This window comes from Cryptomeria japonica, chromosome 7, assembly GCF_030272615.1.
Source record: "Cryptomeria japonica chromosome 7, Sugi_1.0, whole genome shotgun sequence".
NCBI lineage: Eukaryota > Viridiplantae > Streptophyta > Pinopsida > Cupressales > Cupressaceae > Cryptomeria > Cryptomeria japonica.
Window position 1 is genome coordinate 119,438,861 of NC_081411.1, and position 21,837 is coordinate 119,460,697.

The following is a 21,837-nucleotide window of genomic DNA, read 5'->3' on the forward strand; positions in this document are numbered from 1 at the left end:
TAAAAAAATATGACATTACTATTTATTTATTTATTTATTTGATCAAATCTTTAATAATACTAAATAATTATAATTCTGTCAATCAAAAAGTGCACAGGTGACTCTCAATAAAATATTTTACTCTTGACTATTTATACTTATCCACCACCTTCGTTGGTACCATTGATTATACATGGTTTAAAAAAAGGCGTATTTCTCGGATGCAATACATACTCGTGACTCTTAAATTAACATATTACAGAAATAGCTTCTAAACAGAGCGAGATCGTATCAATCGACCCTCCTTGTCTCTTTTTCACAACATTATCGACAATTTTATTTCGAATCAGCAGACACGGTGCTACTTCCATGCAATCGAAATGAGTTAAAAAAAAAAGGGTGCTTTTATTGTATCGATCGACCTTCCTTGTCTCTTTTTCACAACATTATCGAGAGTTTAATTTCGAATGAGCAGACACGATGCTGCTTCCATGCAATCGAAATGAGTGAAAAATAAGGTGGATCCGCTCATATTTACGCACAGCGCACTGTTGTTAATGTTTATTAGTATTTACTCCCTCTTCTTATCTCGCGTTTCGAATTTCTAGCCACTTCATGGCATCTGCCTCTCAATCTAACAATGAAGGACAACCCCAGAATGATCTAACAAATGGCATACAAGAACTCGAACCTTTTCCCTCTACTTTTGCTAACAAATGCCTTTTTTGCGGTTTTCCCCTCTTTGAGGTCAGCCCGTCAAATTCACTGTCATCTGCGCTTGTCACTATCGATAAACCTACAACTGCTTTTGAGGAGGTTGCGCCATCTCCATCTACTTCTGGAGCATCTGCAAGGACAAAAAAAAGGTTGCCGTATGATGTATTTATTAATCATCGAGGGATCGATGTTAAAGACACTCTCGCAACGACCATTTACATACCTTGAATGGCATGGGAATGAGAGTTTTTCTTGATTCAAAAGAGCTTGAATTGGGGGATTTCCTACCTAAAGAAATAGAATCGGCGATGCCCAGTGCTAAGCTTCATATAGCTATTTTTTCCGAGAATTATGCACAGTCCGCGTGGTGTTTGGCAGAGGTTTCGTTTATGCTCAAAACTGGCACCCAAATTGTTCCCGTTTTCTATCATGTTCAGCCAGAGGATGTTCGACATGCTAAAGGAGTCTTTGCTGAGGCGTTTTCCAGGCATGAAAAGATGGGAAGATACAACAAAGAAAAGATTCAGGAGTGGAAGACTGCGCTCCACAGTGTTTCATATTATATGGGTCACATCATTAATAACAAGGAGTGAGTCACTAATCCAGCAATTATTCTTCTCGTAACAATCTTCTGCTGCATTTCTTAATTTTACGTATATATGTCATGTTAATATACGTTTGTTTTCTTAAATTGTATATGTTTTAGCGATGAAGATAGGCTGCTGAAGAATATCAGTTCCAGAGAAATTCAAAATTGAAAGAGGTCTTTTCTGTCCTAGGTTCCCGACAGACGACCTTCAGGGAGGTTAGACAAGAAGGGCAATGGCTTGTGGCAGTTTCTAGTAAACTGATATCGTTGTAAATAGATTTTCCTTCACACAAAACTGAAATCAATACAGTAAATCAAATATTTTCTTGTCTTTGTGGTTACTACTATAATTTAAAAAATCTTGCTCCTGTGATTATTTTCTTATTTTTCTTAATAAAGTATATATTTTCAAATTAATTCTTTTTGTCATCTTTTATCATTGTCTTTTATTTTCTTTTTTTTGGGTTAATAATGAAGTTTGAACAATAAAAACCATATGTCTGCAGTTGAATTGAAGATTTTAAGCTATCATTTATTTAAGTAATTCATCTGAAATTACTTTAATAATTTATATTGCCAAATAAAAAAACTGTAAGAATTTAAAATAAAAATAATTTAGATGATTAGATTTTCAGAGGCCTTTTCCGATGTATAATTTATTATCTTTTCATGGTAAAAGCTCTCTAATATAACTGATAGATAATCAGAATCATGAGGAAGTATGGATATGAAACCTTTTTAATAGCTTCCAAAGAAAAAGAATAAACCATAAACATAGCCGAAAAAATTATCAACGCTACACAGCCGAAGAAATTCTCAATGATGTTGTACATGACAGCCGACATGGTGGACAAACCTAGCAAAACCACTTCGTTGCTCTCGCTAATTCTGGGAACCATCAATAAAGTTGTCTTGTTACACAACTTAGAAAGGATTTTTTGAGTGTTCGTAACGTCTAGTGCATTGTTTGTTTGTTTACATTAGGATTCATTAGATATGATCATGAAAGTAAATTCAAAAGAAATATAAAATGAATAAAATGCCTAACTTTATTAGTTAAAGGTAAATGAAGGTATATTTAACCATCTTGTTTTCCAATTTTGATTTTTTCTCACTTGGTACATGAGCATATGCCTCACAACCAAAGACTCTAAGATGTCTTAATGAGGGTTTCATACTCGATCATGTCTTCATGACAGTGTTTTCAACTAGTGTCGATGTAGGACATCTATTAATCAAATAACATGCAGTGGCTACAAATTGAGCCCAAAACTTCTATTCAAGCCCAACACCACTTAACATACTTCTAGCCCTCTCCATTAGCATTATGACCATCCCGCGACAACTCCACTTTGTTATGAGGTGTATGGGGTGTTCTTGTGTCTCTCAATCTCATGGTCCTTACAGGAACTTGTTGAGCAAAAAATATTGCCATTGTTAGCCTTCAAACACTTAATTTTTCTACCAGTCTAGTTTTTTACCAAGGACTTGAATTAATTAAACCAACTGAAAAAATCAGATTTACTTTTGATGAAATACACAAATATCCTTCTACTATAGTCATCTATGAAAGAGACAAAATACATAGATCTAGATATGGAAGGAAAATTAATAGGGCCAAACACATTTGAATGAATATAATCTAAAAATCCAAAAGACTTATGAGAATTGAAATAAAGAGAAACATAATGTTGTTTACCATAAACACAATGTTTTGAAAAGTTGAAATTGAGATTACAATCATAAAGGGCTTCAACAAGGCTCTTATTTTTAAGGGCTCTAAGACCCTTCTCACCAATATGGCCAAGTCTTTGGTGCAATAACATTGTCTCCTCAGCTAGGAGCTTCATCTCCAAAGGATTTTCTCCCTTAGGTACCTAGAAAGCACAACCATCAGATGTAGAAACAAATAGTCTTTTTTTTTTATCTTGATCAAGTTGAGAGGATGAGAATTCAAGGCCCTCTTCTTGGACATCATAGAAGCACTATTGCACTGAAATGTGAATGCATCCAACTTATACAAGGTGTCAATCTAAACACCCTTAGCAAGCACCATAGAGCCTCTTATCATCCTGCATACACTACTCAAGAAAACAACTTGCACACCCATATCACTTAGCTTGCTAGTTGAAAGTGTGTTTCATGTCAAACAAGATATATACAAGACATTGTCAATCCCCTCCACTCGATGATCATGAAATCAAATATTGACTTGTCCACAATGAACAACATTCAAGTGAGAGTCATTACCCAGATACACCATCCCATCATCAAAATCTTTATACTTTGGAAATAATCCTCAATGTGAGGTCATGTGGAAAGAGACACCTGGATCTATCAACAAAATTTTTTCCTATGGATGTGTTGCGAAGACTACAAAAAAAGAATCTACTTCATCATGAGAGGATTTAATTAGAGTCTGAATCAAAGAAATCCTTTTTACCTTTTCTTCTCTTCTCCTCCTTGTAATATCTTAAAAAATGACTAGATCTATCATAGTTCCAACATTTCACTTTGTACTTTTAACCAGGAGACTTAGATCTCCCTAGAGACTTGGACTCAACCTTCTTTTCCTTCTTCTTTCCTTTCTCCATCTTTCTAGAATGAGCAACGAAGGTCTCTAAGTATCCATCTCGGAAGATTTCCTTCACATCTTTTAAAAAAAAAAATGAAGCAACCACATCCTCCATCTTGAAATTGATTTTTGTGCTTCCAATGGCCATCACAAGGTGATCCCACAAGTCTGGCAAAGAACATAACAAAAGCATGCATTTTTCTTGATCATCAATCTTGATACAATTAGAATTTATTTGAGCAAATAGTATGTTGAATGCATTCATGTGATCTACAACAAATCCTCCTTCCTCCATTCTCAAATAAATATATCTAGCTTCTTTTCAAGCAATAACTTATTTACCAAGGATTTCTCCTAATAAGTATCACCAAGCTTCTTCCAAAGATCAACTATAGTCTTCTCTTCAAGGACATTCAGGAGCACAAAATCATTCAAATGAAGTCCTATGGAACTCTTGTCTTTCCAATCCATAGTATCACATACATCTTGTGGTGTATTTTGGGGTTTCATTACAACCCATAGATCTTTATATACAAGCATTTCCTCAATTTTGAGTTTCCACAACTCAAAATTTCTACCATTAAACTTCTTCATCCCTATTCTATTGGATGTTCTTTCCATATCAAAGATAGAACAAGGTTATGATATCTTCCATTAAAAAATTCCCACTAAAACTAGATCATCACAAAAACCCCATCAACCCAACAACAAGAACAAAATTGGCTAGGATTTTATACTTATTGAAAGGAATAAAAGTGAGAAATAAATGATTCCAAATGATAAATCTAATAGGAGAGATGATGCAAAAAATTCTAACAAGCCCTTAACTATTACAGATTAGACAAACACATATTAAATTTAGATTTAAACAAGTAAAACCACAACACCACATATGCATGGGAATCCCATTCTTTGAGAAAAAACATACGCTCCAAAATCCAAACTCATTTCTATCATCAACAACACCAATAATTACAATACAATGCATAGATCCAATGCTCTTTAGGAGTAGTTACAATAGATAGTTTGAGAATAATTCGGACAACATAACAATGCCTTGGAAAATAATCAACCTATCTCACAAAATCATCTAAGGCATCAATAGTTAAATAGAGATCAACACCAATCCCTAAGAAAAAAGTTGTCTCACAAATAAAATATTGCTAATCCCATGACATGTTGCACATAGAAACTTCCAATGTAACAATACTTGTCTCTTCCATACCAGTCATCTTGCCAAATATAATGTAAGTACATCATAGAAGATGCCATTACCAAGTATAGACACCTTCCTTACCTCACACCACTTGTCCAAAGTGAACTCAAGACATAACTTCCAACTACTAAAAAATAATTCTCCATGACTCTTCTAGAGAACTAGTAACCATCACAATCATAATAGAAGTTTGTCATAGTTTCAACATAGCAACCTATGACACTAGTCCCCTAAACCTTAGAACTTCCAAAGTAGGTTTAAAATACAATAAATAATTGAATAAAAATGTTTGGACTCTAAGCTTGACACAAATTAATCCAAACACCTTCATGGGATAATGTATGTCAAAGGTTGTTTCCTCATATGAATGCCTCGTGATAATGGCTAGATAGTGACCATAAATGTTAAGGAGCATGATATATGGTGCATGACTTTATTTCAAAATGTAGTCTACCAAGTTCCTTGAGTGATATTTCATTCAATTTTCCAAACCTTCTAGATATGAACTAGTATGGGTTGATGACTTTTTGTTAATGTATTCATAAAAAATGGGACTTATAAGAATGCACTAGGCTGACTTATCATTCAATGTTGAGGTTAATGGGAAAATGATATAGCAATGTTACATTAAATAATGGAATTCTTGATAAGGACGTAGAGTGGGAAAAGTGAACCACTACGAAAAGTGGTGAAACTTTTCAAGGACTCACAAATCTTCCTCTCCACTCAAAGAAAACTTTCAAAGTCTTTAGACCTCTAAGTCAACTCACTAGAATTAGTACAAAGCACAAAGTCAAGTCAAGTAGCAACAAATAAAAATATTTTAACCATGATACATAAAAGCATAAGACACATAGACTATCTAGTGACATTTACAAATTCTTTGTCAAAGATGCATGCATGGATCATGGATGATAGTGTTGCACACTGAGATTCAATATTTTTTCATGCTCTCTATTTTATTTTTTACTTTTTTTAGAGTTTATTTAAAAAATTATAAATGATAATCATGGTGCATTGCAATATATAAATTTCAATAAAGTTCCATCCTCAAGAGCATAAAAATTGAGTTATATTTTACTTTAGGTAAGAATAATAAATTTGATGCTAGTGTAGTTGCATTACATGTATATTTATCCAATGTCTATATTGATGATATATGAGTTTTATGTAGGTTCTCTTATTTCTCATGGCCTAAGCATGCTTATAAACTTAACACATTTTGGTTTACATAAATTCATCTTTTAGATTGAGACCTATGGTTAATAATTATAAATATTGCATCTTATTCATATTGGGTCACATATTAGTTTCATGCACATTCATTATGGTTATAATTCCTAAATAATGGCAAAAAAAAAGAACCAAATTCTAATGTTCATGTTGATCATGGGCTTTTAACTCATTTTTACATTCCATGCTTTTATAACTATCATCAAGTGTCATAGAATTTGTCATATGTAACACCCTTATTTATATACACCTACTTTTCTTATTGAACTCATTCAAAGATACCTCTTAAATCATCATAAATTTGGTCGAGATTCTTATTTAATTACCCTATAATCATGCTCTTACATGTCAGAAGAATTTATTAAAGGTAACCATAAACTTATAACGTCATAATCTTCTTTTACAACTTCTGACACACATTCTAAGATGGTAACAGATGGCATACATTGGAATGTTAAAGTGGGAGACCCAATTTCTCATGTGAGAAAAAACTAATAAATAGAATAAATTAGTTTTAAATGGTTATTATATCAAAGAATTAGGAATATGAAGTTCACTCACCATTTTCTCAACATTCCTCTACTTGTTGAACACCTTGCAAGAGAAAAAGTAAACACTAATAATAAATTTTAATTGCTAGGATTGTGACTCTGATAGATATATGACACCACCCAAACTTCTCTATGCTCATTGGATTCATTAAAGAGTTTGTAGCATTCATCAAAGTATTAACTTTCTCTAGAAACCTCCTCCCATCCTCTATCATGTCACAAATAAAAACTCCACCGCACATCACTAGGACAATGACTCTCTTACAACCCTAAGTTGCCAACAAGATCAAGGCACTATTGGCTAAAGTTGCTAGCAACATAGCCTAGTGGGCTTTATATACAAATAGTGGCCTGCATAGTAATATGTAACTACATTCTTTTAACTGTTTCAATAAACTATACATTACATAGACTACACACCCCATCGTATGATTGAGAAGATAATTTTTCTTACATTCTCTAGCACTAAACCCAATCCATTTTTATTTGAGGAAAGGGATTTTAAAGCCTTTTAGACACAAAGAAAAGGTCCATTTGATTTGAAAATGCTCAGAAATAAGTCATATTCTAGAATTGATTATCAATTCCTTATTTGCAATCAATTTTTTTTCTTTAATTTAGCAAAATAAAAGTCAATCCTTACTTTGTTGAAATTTTGTATAATGGCTTAAATTTTCACCATCAGAATCTTGAATTCACTTAATATAATATTCACATATAGAAATCCCTTACAATCTAATATAATTATTTTCTCCTTATTTTTTATTGAAAGTTTTATTTCTTAAAAGACATGAATAACTAAAGAGAAAACAAAAAAAAATTTAAAAAGGAAAGAAAGAAAGAAGATTTGATAAACATTAAATATGAACACAACCCTAGATTTAGGGGATTATTAAAGATGACATAGAGTAGGTGCATATATATAGATAGAAGATCTATTTCCATTTTAAATTCTGAAAAAGGCAATTTCAAAGGGAAAAGTGTATCACGAATTTCAATCGAATATAAAACTGACGATCATTAAAGCCAAAATATCCGTAATTTTCAAATCTGCAACATAGTTACTTTAATATGTTAGATACAATGCTGGATTTTCTATTTTTATTTATTTGTAGATTTCATGATCATATCTCGTGAATCATGCCATCTTATAGATATTTCTTAGAGTGGCGTATTACTCATCAGAACGCTGGTCGATTAAACCAAGGTGTTTTTCTCAAACCGATCAAAGATTTTGTCTCGTCTACTACATTATCAAGAATACTACATTATCAAGAATACTATGATAGATTTTTCACAATCATATCTTCGCTTATGGTATCCCGTCTATTGGTTAGAATGTGCCTTGGATTTTATGATGGATTCAGTTTCAACCATTAGACTGTGCCTTGGAGTTTAGTATGTCATTCTATAAAATATATATTGAGATTTTTACTAGATAATCATAAGTATCACGTCCTACAAATAGCTTCCCAAAGGTTGAACCAAACCACACATACACTTCCTCAAAGGTTGAAAGAAAAAGGGATGAACCTTTTCGTTTCCCACAAATCCACGCATATCACCAGAAATCCCCTTTTCCTTTCTCAATGATATTTGACAAAACTTTCTTTTATGCACGAAACTGGCACCCAAATTTTCCCTACTTTCTAATATCGATATGAGGAGAAGTCTTTGTTGTTTTGCATGCATGAAAAGAATAGAAAATGGAAAACAGAAATCTTCACACGCATTTTGGTGTAATTGTCATGTTCAGCTACGTCTGTTTGTGTCGATTTTCAGTTATTATATATGTTTTACTGATGACAAGAGGCTGCTGAAGAAGATTGTTAATTGTTTTGGAGTGTAATTGAATATACGCTAGTTGTGATTATCAAATAGCGGGAAATGGTTTTTGTAAGTCGACTTTTGCTAAGTAATTTTATAGCGGTGAAATATGAATTCGCGTTTATGGAAAGGTCTAGTTGTCTGTTAGATGCAGGAGACTGGTGGATATTGTGGACCAGCTGGTTGCTTTATTGGCTAGAAAGGAAAGTATTGGATATGGTAGTTTCGCGCTGTATTTTTATCGTTCTGGTTGCCCCACGAGAATATAGAGACCTTAGATCTTGGAGCATCTTGCCCATCTATAAACTGGAAAAAAATGGATACATATGATCTTTACTGGTTTTTTTTTTTCCTTGAATCATCTTTCTACTCTTTCGATGTATTGTAATATAATATATTTCTCTTATTTAAAACAAACTATTTTGGTTGGTTAAAGCTGTATTTAGAGAGATTTTTATAATTTTTATAATGTATATTAATTTGTTAGTATTGTTTTCGTAGTAGTTTAGATGGAATTATAATGCGAGACAATAAATTCTTGATTTTTATTTTAACTAGGATAATAGAAATTGTGTAGTGAGCTTTTACTCTTTTTTAATATACAAGTTGTACATACTAATACATATGTCATGGTATAGAATGACATAACGAACTCATGATGATAATTTGAATATAATAGTTCTAATAGATGTTGACCAATATATAATGTTTGTATGTGATTTGATGTAGATGTTAACTTAGTTAATAAAACACTTGGCAGTGTAAAGAATATAGACCATTCTCAAGATTTTTGACTAACAACATGATCATTATGAATGATCACTAAATTTGATCCCCAAGATGTGTCATAGAATATTAATTAACCAAATATTGATCCTCATTCTAGTTGCTAGAAAAGACAATCATAAAAAAACCTTATCAAAATAGAGAAAGCTTTAACCATGTACATTTCACAATAGTTTATGTTGAAAATGGCCACAATTATGTTTTGAAAGTAATTAAACATGAACTAGTTATGTTTTCTAAATATCCAATCCACAAACAAGAAGCTAGAGAAGACTCTAAAATAACAACCATTCAATCTAGTGAAAGTAGTCATAATGTGCAAATTGAGGAGACTTTAGGAATGGATGGTTTTGGTAAGGTGACTCTTGCTTCACAATTATAGAATGATAAATTCACAATTATGGAAAGGTGTATTTGTCAATTTGAGACAAGAAAGAAAAGCAAGAATAAAAAAAAGTTGGATAAGAATGTCTATCCAGCCCCTAGACACTATTCTAAGGGTTGGATAGTTATTTCCATAAACAAATTGGATGCTTTATTACATGTTGTCAAGAAAATCCTTGCATATGCTAGTTTTGTTGTGTATTGTCTAAGGTTGTGGTTGGAACGCGAGAATTCAAAAAGCTTAGATATTTGGCATCTCATCTATCTATAAAATGAAAAAAAAGGATTCATCTATCTTTATTGTTTTTTATAAATTATTTTAAATTAATTGATCTAAATTGATCATATTTCATAGTGCAGTGTTATGGATTTGTTTTTTTTCAATTTTTGATAATATTTGTTCAAAATTATTTTTTTATTTTATAAATTATGGTATTTAATTGTCTATATTGTGCTTTTTAATATTTTATGCTAGATTATCTTTGTAAGTGGGAGATTTATCTTATTTTTTGTGTATATTTTTTAATTATGAAAAAAAAGTTGTATATTGAGCGATTACACCTTTTATCACATTATTTCCACATTTTATGTATGCATATCAATATATAGAAGCACGTAGCGTTAATAATGATCACTTCAATACAATATTTCTAATGTGTGTTGACCAATGCATAATGTTGATATATAATTTATTGTTGGGTGTTTGTTTCATTAGTAGAACATTTGCTATTGTAAAAAGTATCGTTCATTACCAAGGTATTTAACTACCACCATTGTCACTCTGTTTAATTATGATTTTTTTTGTTGTTGTATCAAGATGCTTAATGGAAGACTAATAATCCAATAATTATCTCAATTTCAATTGTTAGAAAAAAAAAATCATATACAAAACATTATCAAGCTAGTCTAGGTTTTAAACATGCACAAATCATAAGGTTTAATGATTGGAAATGCTACACTGGATAATGATGATATAAAGAAGGTTGGTTTAATATTCACTACTATTCCTCAAAATATTTAAAACTAAAAACATCATTCTTGTTTGAACAAAAGCCTCATATAGAAGCATAATAATTGAAATAGCATATGTTATGCTATATATTTCCAAATTGATCACTAATATTATAATCTAATAGATGGTTTTTTTTAATGATTTTTCTGTGACAAATTAACGTACTGCTACTAAAATAATTTGATATATTAGGTATTTATTTTTGTAAATGTAATGCTACACTTATAGAATTAGCCATAAATGATTTGTTACTATGTTTTTCTATAGGACAAGATTTGTATTTTGTATCTAGTATTTTGGATGAACATTCGATCGTATTTTTCAATTAATTGAAACTGTGAAAATGACATGATTTTTTGAATTTCATTTATTTTTAATATAATCAAATGTTAGATGTGCTGACAAGATCATTAAATTAACAATTTTTTTTTTAATAATATATGTAATACTTAACAACAAATTTCATTAATAAATATTAGTATTAATAAGTAATATTGCAATTGTATAAAATAAATTATAATAATAAGTGAACATTAAATATTGAAATGTACAAAAATATACATATGTATGTTAATCTTAGATAATTTTGAAAAACGATCATTTGTATTAATGAATATAAATATCATTTACATTTAATTTTTTAATAAATTATTATAGTTAATTTAAGTTAAAAAACTAATTACATCATCCAAAACTATTATCAAATAATTGATAAAAAGAAATATTCCTAACTTTATCAATCGAATAGTATTCAAATAACAACTTAAAAAATAAATATACAATAGTTATTAAATAAACTATATAATTATAAATATATATGTCTACTTACCAATCAATAATAACACCTTTAAATATTCTTGGTAACACAAAACTTTTGGTTTCAACTTCTTAAGTGAAATAATTAGTTGAGTTCTTTTTATTTTTAAGATTAAGATTATCCTTATTATTAAAAAACTAATTTGAATGTTCAGACATGAAAATGTCTATTCAGCCTTTAGAATGCACCAATCATCTATTATACTAATATATTGACACATTCTAAAGACAACAACTTATCCCCCAAAAAAAATAATAAATAAAATAAATAAATAAAAAACAATTTACCTCGTCGAGGTCTGCTGATCGATCCACATCGCGATATTTGCGAAGACAGCCGAATGTAGTTGTGAATCCTCTTTCATTTTCTTTCCTTGCTTTTCTTGCTTTTTTGGGTTCAAAGTTCAAACCACTCGATGGCATCTGGTTCTGCATCTGCCACGAGGGATCAACACACGAATGAGCCTTGTCCCTCTACTTCTGCCAAAACCTCCCCTCAACGCCCATGTTCATCCATCTTTGACTGCTTAGCTTTCATTTATTCCTTCTTTGTGTTAAATCATCTCAATCCAGTGTCAGCTACGCCTCCATCTACAAATGGTTTTGAAGAAGTTGAACCTTCTCCGTGTACTTCAAAGCCAACGGAAAAGCTGCCGTATGATGTATTCATTAATCATCGTGGCATCGACGTGAAAGAAACACTCGCGAAACCTCTCTATAATACTCTAATTGGCATGGGATTTAGGGTTTTTCTGGATTCAGAAGAGCTAAAATTAGGGGAGTTCTTGCCTACAGCAATAGAAGCCGCGGTGAGCAGTGCTAAGCTTCATATAGCTATCTTCTCACCGAATTACGCACAATCCCCCTGGTGTTTGGAAGAGCTTTCATTTATGCTCACAACTCACACCCAAATTGTTCCAGTTTTCTATCATGTTCAGCCTGACGATGTTCGCTATGCTAAAGGAGCCTTCGCAGACGCATTTTGGAGGCATGAAAAGAATGGAAGATACACCAGACAAAAGCTTCAGGAGTGGAAGGATGCGCTCCACATTGTTTCATTTCTTGTGGGTGAAACCATTGATAGTAAGGAGTGAGTATGAAATACTGTCCAGAACAAATTTTCACTAATTTTTTTTTAATTTTGGGAATATATGTCATTTTAAGCAAGGTTTGTTTTGTTTCTTTCTGTGTTATTGTGTATGTTTTAGAGACGAGGAGACGGTGCTGAAGAGTATTGTTAATTTTGTTTTGAAAGTAAATTCTAAAGAAGCCTCTTCGATCACAGTTTCGTGACCGAGGTAACTTTGGATAATTAGATCGCACTAAATTATTTAGGCCTAGTTATTGTGATTTTTTTGATGCTACTATTTTTCTTAATGTAGATAAACATGAAAATAAAATGGATGCTGATGCTATTAAAGATTAGTTAATCTTCAATGGTTAAACTTTTAAAAATATTTGATATTTTTATAAAATTAAAATCTAAAAATGATGTCTGTTTGGAACTGCTTCACAATAATTACTTAACAATGATAAATCTTTAATATCTATATATTTATCTACAAAATATAACTAACAAATATTGAACATGTGGATATATTAAGTATTCATTTATTGGAGTGAATAATTGATTTTTCTCGTACTCATAGCATATACCCTTGGATGGTACAAATTTTATCTTACCTAGATGTTTAGTAAATACATTACCCACACTAGCCTTTGTGTAACAATACAACAATTCTATCTCTTGCGATTGAATCAGTTTTTCATGCAAAATTATGTTGAGTCTCAATATATTTTGATCTAGATTAATAAGATTGTTTACCAGTTTGATTGAACTTGATTGTGACATACTTGATTGAGTTGGTCCTTCTTGTTTCTGTCTCATATATTTGAGAATGCACCTTATTCAACCAATATAATAGGTGGAACTCCATAAATTCTTTGTGCATAGCTTTGGTAGAGGATAAGAAAATAATGGGCTTTTTCTTGTTGCTCAAAGGCACAATACCTGATCTTATATTAATACATAACTAGCGGTGGATTTTTTATCACATGAATCTCTAGCCCAATTAGAATCTAAATAGCCTCTCAAATCAATATTCAAATAATTAATATACTCAAGACAAAAATTATTGGTTCACTCTAAGTATTAGATGACTCTCTTTGTCATTTCCTAGCAAGACTTAACAAGTTTAACCATGAATTGGTTAAACATGCTAACTAGATATATAATTCAATTTTTGTTATGGTTAAGTAGTTCAAACTACTCAATAAATTGTCTATGCAAATTGCTATTTACTTGATTTTATTTCATCATCATTGAAAACCTAACAATGTATTCTAATGAAGTATATAATAACTTGTAGTCATGCATATCAAACCTTTGGACCGATTTATTTTCATACATACTTTGAATAAATATTTGTCTTCCTAATTTATGAACTTTTAGGTTGAAAAAGAATTTTAATGTTATAATTCATTTATAAACCATAGTTCTAAATTATTTTAAATAATTAAAAAATCTACTTACTATTTAAACAATAAACCCATCTATATAAAAAACTATCATTAAAAATAATGATAAAGTAATAAGATCCCAAAAAGTGATATGGTTTCCATAGGATCAAACACATTTCTATGTATTAATTCAAGAATATTTATTTACCTTATATCTAGGAAATGACTTCGTATGTTGCTTTGATAATGGAAACCATCACAACTAATATGGTCACTCTTAAAAATTAGAAGACCTACAACCCTTGATTTTATTTGTGGATCTAGGATTCAAATGATCATACCTCATTTGTGATAAGTCGTTTCTTAACACATGCAAATATTTTAGCTTGTTAAATTTCTACAATGAAATCCAATCAGTATAAGCGCATTGTTTTGGTTCTTTTACATATCATTTAGTAGTGATCTTTCCTATCCTTAAGTTTAAAACTTGTCTTTGAGAATTAAAATTTTAATTATTGATTTGTAAATGTTAAAGGAGATATTAAATTATTCTTAAATTTTAGAACATACATTCCTACATATCTATTATATAGCATAACACTTACATCGTCATAACCTTTTATATCATAAGACCTATTATCACTTAGATATATCTTACTATCATCACTTTGGTCACAAAGGAATTAAATAAACCAATATATGTTAAGTGACATGTCAATAGATGACCCTAAATATATTAACAAAGCATCACAATGGTCTCTTTTAGTATAAAGGGAATCACATGAAATATACAACTTAATATTATTCATGTCAATATTTATATTATCATGAACATTAAAAAAGATACCATCATATTTATTGTATTTGGATTCATTGTCACCATATTGATTGAAATTTTTATTGTTAGTTACATTGAAACTTGATTGATGCTCCATTGTTATACCCTTTGTTATCATGTTTACCTCATTTTATCTTGTCCCTAGTCATCAATGTTGAATCAACAATTTGAAGTATATTGTTTGCATGCTTCCATGTTCTCTCTTTTAAGCATTACAACTAGGTTATCAAAAGAAGTTGCTTGTATCCTTTCAACCAAACTAGTAATGAAAAATTAACATTCACTAGAATTTCATTCAATGTAATAGAAATCAAATTACTTGTGTAGTTGGGCTTTTGAATGTTGTGTTGCTTTTGGTTCATTTTGTATGACAAATCTTTCGAATGGGTATCTCTTCTTATTGATGATGATAGGTCCAAAGTTCTATAGGGAGGCCTTTTTTTTCTTGATAAGTCATTTATGTTTCTGAAAAAATAGTTTGGTGGTTTCTATGTTACAAAGTTTAATGTTGTACCTATCTAAGTCCATCTCCTAGTGCTCCCTCTATAATTATAGGATAAATTTACCATTCATGATATTGTTGATATTTTTGGATAGTTCATTACCATGGATGAGAATAATAAATCTAGAATAGGATTTATCTTTGCTAGATTTCTTGTTTATAGTGAACTGGGATTTGAGTTTCCCAACATTGTAAATTTTTACTTTAGGATGGGTGCTTAGGAATATGATGTTCATTATGAGTCCTCTCACTTGTTTCACTTCCACTTTGTTGGGTGGTATTCCTTTTCTTGACAACAGTTTCCTATGTGTGATGTCAATATTGGTTTCTCATGATAGATCATGCTTATTTTATCAGTCCTTCCATTGAAGATAATTCTCCTTCCATGTTGGGGGCTAATGATTTGATAGAGAAAAAGTAGAGATTGACCACTTTTATGTGGGAAGAAGAAAACCTACCATTGTGGTTGAGTTAACTCCTAAAAGTTTAAGACCTTTCCCTAGTTGGAGGCCTTGGTTGAAGATAAGATTTAAACCACTTTGATTAGATGCTTTTTGGTTTATAGTTCCCATCTAAGTGCTTCTAGCTTTGTTGTTGTGTGTGTCTTTAGCCTCTAGTCTATTGTTTTGTATTTGTTTGTTGCTTACTTGACTACCAGTTTCTATCTCACTCTTTGTAAGACTTCTTTTATCTTTTTCTCATCATTTTTTCTTTCTTGTGTTGAAAATTGCAGAGAAAATTATTCTACTAATCACACGACTTTGTAGGATTTAAAAACATAAAATAATGCATTGATTATATTATCTTATAGATGTTGCATTGCTTCAAATTAGCTATTATAGACCAATTATTTCTCCATATAAATACCAAAACTCATGGGAAAGTAACTTCTCAACAATTAACAATTTACTTAACTATTTATTATTCTAAACTAAAGCTAATGCAAAATTCTCTATAACACTTGCCCCCTTATTACATTAATCGAAACAAGAGCAAAATATTACCAGGGTTGAACACAACCCTTTTGGAGACTATGATGAATCACCTTAACGAATCCTCCTCACTCACCTACAAAACATTGAATTGAGTGCATCAATGCATCTCTTGAGTGTACAACATACAACCACCTACACAACATCATAGACTATAAAAGTGTTCCAGCTGTCCATGCACAATGAGATACATTTCCTTTAAAATTCTACATCTCTTTTGACTGTGTTTAATGCCTCCTCTAGTGTTGCACATGAGACACCTTTCCTCTAAAATTTCATATCTCCTTCGAGCGTGTCTAATGCCTCCTCATGTGTCGTGGAAACAATTTGTGACATTTTGCCAAGATCAAGAGCTCAATGAAAAGTACAATAGAGAGACAAAATAGATGATAGGAATAAACTGTATTCTATCAAGATGAAAATATTGATCAACTAAATCATCAAGCATTGTTGCATACAATGAATATGAGCCTTCTTATATAGGCAAGGCTATATGGATACATGAGCACACAAACATGACATGTGGCTCAATAAGAAACAAGGGTAGGTAGGAAATAGGTGTGGTAGGTAGGAGAAACAATATAATATTCCACATGAGGTGGATCACCCACTGAATGTGGAATGTAACAACAAGATAAGACCACAAAAGATGGAAATTCTCCTACACACACTATCCCAATGTGGCACAAACACTGAAGTGTCTCATACCCAAATTACTATGAAATGAATTATCATAAGTAAACTTGAGTAACATGTAATAATATCCAAGATGAATAATTAATTGCACCAACACAATTCCTCCTCTGTTGTACAAATTACCAACCAAATGTATGTATATGAGACACCTTTCCTCCCAAATTTCACATTTCCTTTGAGTGTATCTAATGCCTCCTTAAGTGCTAAATCACCAACTAAATGTTAATATAGCAAGTGTGCCCAGACAAAAATCTAGCCACCCTTGCTCCTTGAAGGGACACTTAATGCCAAGCCCGCTCTTTTCTTTAGGTACACAAATGTAAAAGGTTGTTTCTCATGCACTGAATCATCGCTAAGGAAGAAGCTAGCTTGGGATGATAAAAAACCTCTTGCCTCCATTACCTCCAACCTCTAATGAGATCCTATTTTACACTATCAATTTGATGTTACATGTGAATCTTGACAAGCCTTGTCAATTGTAGCATTTAAATATCTGACTTCAATCATAAAATCTCCATATCCACATGAATAAGAGGATGTAGTCATCCTTAGAAGAAGAAACGTATTGGTTTTAAACAAGAATGCACCCTTTATAATAAAATTTTGAATTTTGACCATCCAAAATATTTGATAAGTGGCCTCAAAGAGAAAGACAAAACTTCTACTAACTGTGATACAGTTATTTTTATGTTTAACAGCTCCCCTTCATGACTTGGAAAATGATTAAGCAATATTTCTCTAGTAATTGTAAATGGATCTTTAGAATAACTTTTAACCCAATCACTCTTGTTTGTGAAGAAGACTGCCCAACCACACAATAAGTTTTTATCTTTTCAACAAGAAACCACTTGATTTGGTGGTTCTTTCTTTCAAACAACTTGCGTCTCATGGTGTCTTCATAATATTTCAATCTTTGAAACACAGTACAATAATCATGCAATGAAAATTGGAAACTTACGTGATATGATGAAGAAAACCCTTACGCCCTTTTATGCTACTGTCTTCTCCTTTCTTTGGCAAATCTTCACACCTATTCAATCCTGACCTGTGCTTCAGGAATCAAAACACCTCACATCCTCCCCATGCAAATATAGAAACATACTGAAAAGGTACCAACCAAACCAAAAAAAAAAAAATCGAATCTGCCAACTTTCACGAGTCTAGCCACTTTCACGCCTAGATGCTCTAGTCAGAAATGGATTGTAGACAACGTATTGATTCTACAGATTTAAAGAAGGAAAAATCTGATCTTTGTCCACAACTACATAAAATTTGTGCTACACCTTCATCTGCACAATCCTAAGTAGACTTCTTTGACAGCACTAGGCATTCGTTAATCTATAAAATGCCATGCCAAGTTCTCTACGTGGAATAGTCAAGCACCTATTTGTCGTCTCCTTCGAAAAATGCAACCAATGGATTGCATTAAATTTGAAAATATGATTTGCCAAAATAGATAATGCGGCCTTGTCAATTCAGTGCCAAAACACAAAAATGTGTAGACAAAAATCTCTGTTTACCCAACGCCTGAACTAGACAGTCATTATCGACGATAATCGAACACTCCATTGTATATCTTCAGGACACAGAATCATTAAGGTGCTTTGATACCATATGAAAAACACTAGTAGAGCAAATTTTGCTGATCATATCATTATTACGGGATTTACAAAACACAAAATAATGCATTGATTGTTTTCAGATAGATGTTATATTAGTGCACATTGGCCATTATAAAGTCATTATTTCTCTATATAACTGTTAAAAAATTCTTTAGAGGAAGTACAGCACAACTAACAATTTATTTAATTATTTATTAATCTAAACTAAAGCTAATAAAGTATTGTCCAACATCTTGATTGTTAAATATCTTGATTCCTAACTCCAATAAAAAACATATGCCTAATCAAAACAATAACCAAATCCTAACTAGTAACTTGTTCATCAATATTACAAATTTAATTCATTAACTCTGTAACTAGACAAATAATCAATTATAATTTCATTTGCTTCAATTTTGTCTAAGTGTAATTTGCCCCCGAGAAAAAAAAATTCATGTTCACTAACGTCCCATATATGAGAGATGGTTAAAACCCTGATAGACGTGCAAAAGTATCATTGCTTCCATTCTCTTTAATCCAAATGTTAATGGTGGGGTGAGACATAACTGTTTGAACGTCAATACTTTTTTATTTTTTTGGTAGATAATAGACAGAATCAGGATAATATATTGATTTTTTTAAAAATTAACAAAAGAAGCCACAGATTTCTACAATGACTCAGTAGGGCATAAAAACTATGGATATATAATTATGTTCATGAGCATGCACAGAAGGAAAAAACCACATTCAGAGCCCTGAATTTATCTAAACTCAGAGTAGATTTAGCTGCTGATTACAAAACATTTATCCTTTTCAGATGAAAATTATAAAAGCTTTACCAAAATTTATAAATCTGTGACATCGTTATAGTTTCATTTAGATGATTTAGATTAAACAAAGAAAATCAAACGAAGAGCCAACTATGTGCTCTACAATGGCCCTCTAAAACAAACAAACTAGCTAAAACCTATATGTTTAATCCTCTCCTCAAAGCATGAGAGGAGGCATTGGAGCACAACCTCTTCCATGTCCCCTTGGTGGAGGTCGACCCCTTCCTCTTCCAGTAGCACAACTGGTCCCTCGTCCGCAACCTCGACTCCTCTGCACCGCATGGGAATCCTCGCTTCTATTTTGGATGGTAGAACACCATTGAGTCTAGCAAAGTTCAGGAATTCTTAGACTGAGTTCAGGGCGTTCAGTTACCTCAATACCATTTTACAATAGACTAATTATTATATCCTTCCATTAAAACCTGTATCTTAAACTTCCAATTAACATAATTTAGACCATCTAAATTATTTCATTCAATCAGGTATGTGTCCATCAGATTTACCATTTTTTAAAAATGAATAAAAGACACAAATAGCCTTTACGAGTCCGTGTTTTGTTTTCAGCATGCACTAAACAACACAATTTTAACCCATGCATGCAATGTCAATTACAAAGTTCAGGCAATATCAAATCCCCTCCCTTCTATGCGATTTTACCAAAAGAAAAGAGGTTACCAGCAAGTATAGGTTTTAATCAATCACCACATACATATACGTTGCAATTACTCTCTATTGGCTTTAAGAATGTCGGCTTCTGCAGCAGCCACAGCTATAACAGCAAAAATATGCCCAACTCTAGAATGCAATTGAAAGCCCTATATATTTATTAATATGGGCTGTGAAGACTATTCCTTAAAACAAATAGTAGGTAACTGAACGGCCTGCCTTCCTCAGTAAATTAAATAAGCTTTTCTATTTAACTCTCATCTCTTATGAACATGCTAAGAATTAATAAATCTATAAAATCTAGTACTGGAAAGAGGTGGCAGATGCTGGAATAAATCAATCATCAGGGAATTCAATACAATCTAGATATTGATCATATAGATAGTTTAATTACTCGTTCATTCTAACACTCTTATCAATCCAATTATTTTGTGTTTTGATGTAGAGACTGTTACAGAGAGTATGGCTTGGGGATTACAAATTGAAGAATAAAAATACACGAGAAAATTTATGGATATTGATCGTCGGAATGACAGATAATCAAGTGGTAGCATCTCAGAACACAACATACCAGTCGGTACACAACATTTTGGGAGAAGTAGAGAAATGATTGCTTGCGATGGGTGAGGAGCAATGAGTTGCGGCAACTTTTCACCGCTTATTGTAGCTTTTACAAATTGGTGTTCTTACAGATTTTCCTTGATCATATAAAAGTGAGATGAAAATAGTCAATTAGATATTTATTTGTTTGTTTAGTGATTGCTACAATTTCAAATTTTGCAGCTGCATTTATTTAATTCATTTATTCTTCCAATTAGACATTGAAGATGTATAAATACTTTAGATGTTAGTGTCATCTTTAACATAAGCAAGGATATATGAATAGATCACTTACTTTACAGAGTTAAGGATAAAAATACTAATATTATTTTATGGAATATAGCCCAAGGTCTTTCATTAGTTCGTAACCCATCTTGGTTATATAGAATCTAATAAAATTCAGGATAGTAAAAATGTAATAAATTGATGAGAAACCGGTCGTTGAAGAGGAGTTGAAGGTGTCGAAAGAAAAGATTATTAATTATTATATATTTATATAGTAATTATGTAATAAAATATTTTTGATGAGAAACATCTGGTTGAAGAGGAGTTGAAGATGTTGAGTGAAAAGATTGTTAGAGAGGGAATACATTAGGAATCATATGAAGCTGGAAAAGAATTGAAGAATAAATATTATGAACTCTTCGCACATGAGGAAGTCTATTGGGGGTAGAAGTCAAGATAAATATGTCTGAGAGATGGCGATAGGAACACAAAGTTTTTCTTTGCTTCCACGAAAATGAGGAGAAAATTTAATAACATTCTTTAGTTAAAGAGTGTCATTGGAGACACCCTACATTGGAAGGCTAATATTGAGTCAAAAGTTATAATCTTATTTAAAAGACTTTTACAAACTCCTACAGCCCCTTGGATGCACCATTCTTCACCTTTAATGGATTGTATACCTCAAGTGGTAAATTTGGATCATAACAAGTCTCTCATGGTATTACTCTTCAATAGTTGAAAA

General features: G+C 31.7%; 1 protein-coding gene across 1 annotated transcript; it reads left to right on the forward strand.

Moving 5' to 3' along the window:
* Positions 1 to 929: 929 nt before the first annotated feature.
* On the forward strand, positions 930 to 1,289 carry LOC131056768 (toll/interleukin-1 receptor-like protein). Its single transcript, XM_057991029.2, has one exon. The coding sequence runs from the start codon at positions 930 to 932 to the stop codon at positions 1,287 to 1,289; it is 360 nt and encodes a 119-aa protein (XP_057847012.2).
* The last annotated feature ends 20,548 nt before the right edge of the window (positions 1,290 to 21,837 follow it).

Bases quoted from the DNA above. Each gene is read 5' to 3' on its own strand.
- LOC131056768 (XM_057991029.2), top strand. From the start codon at position 930: ATGGGAATGAGAGTTTTTCTTGATTCAAAAGAGCTTGAATTGGGGGAT.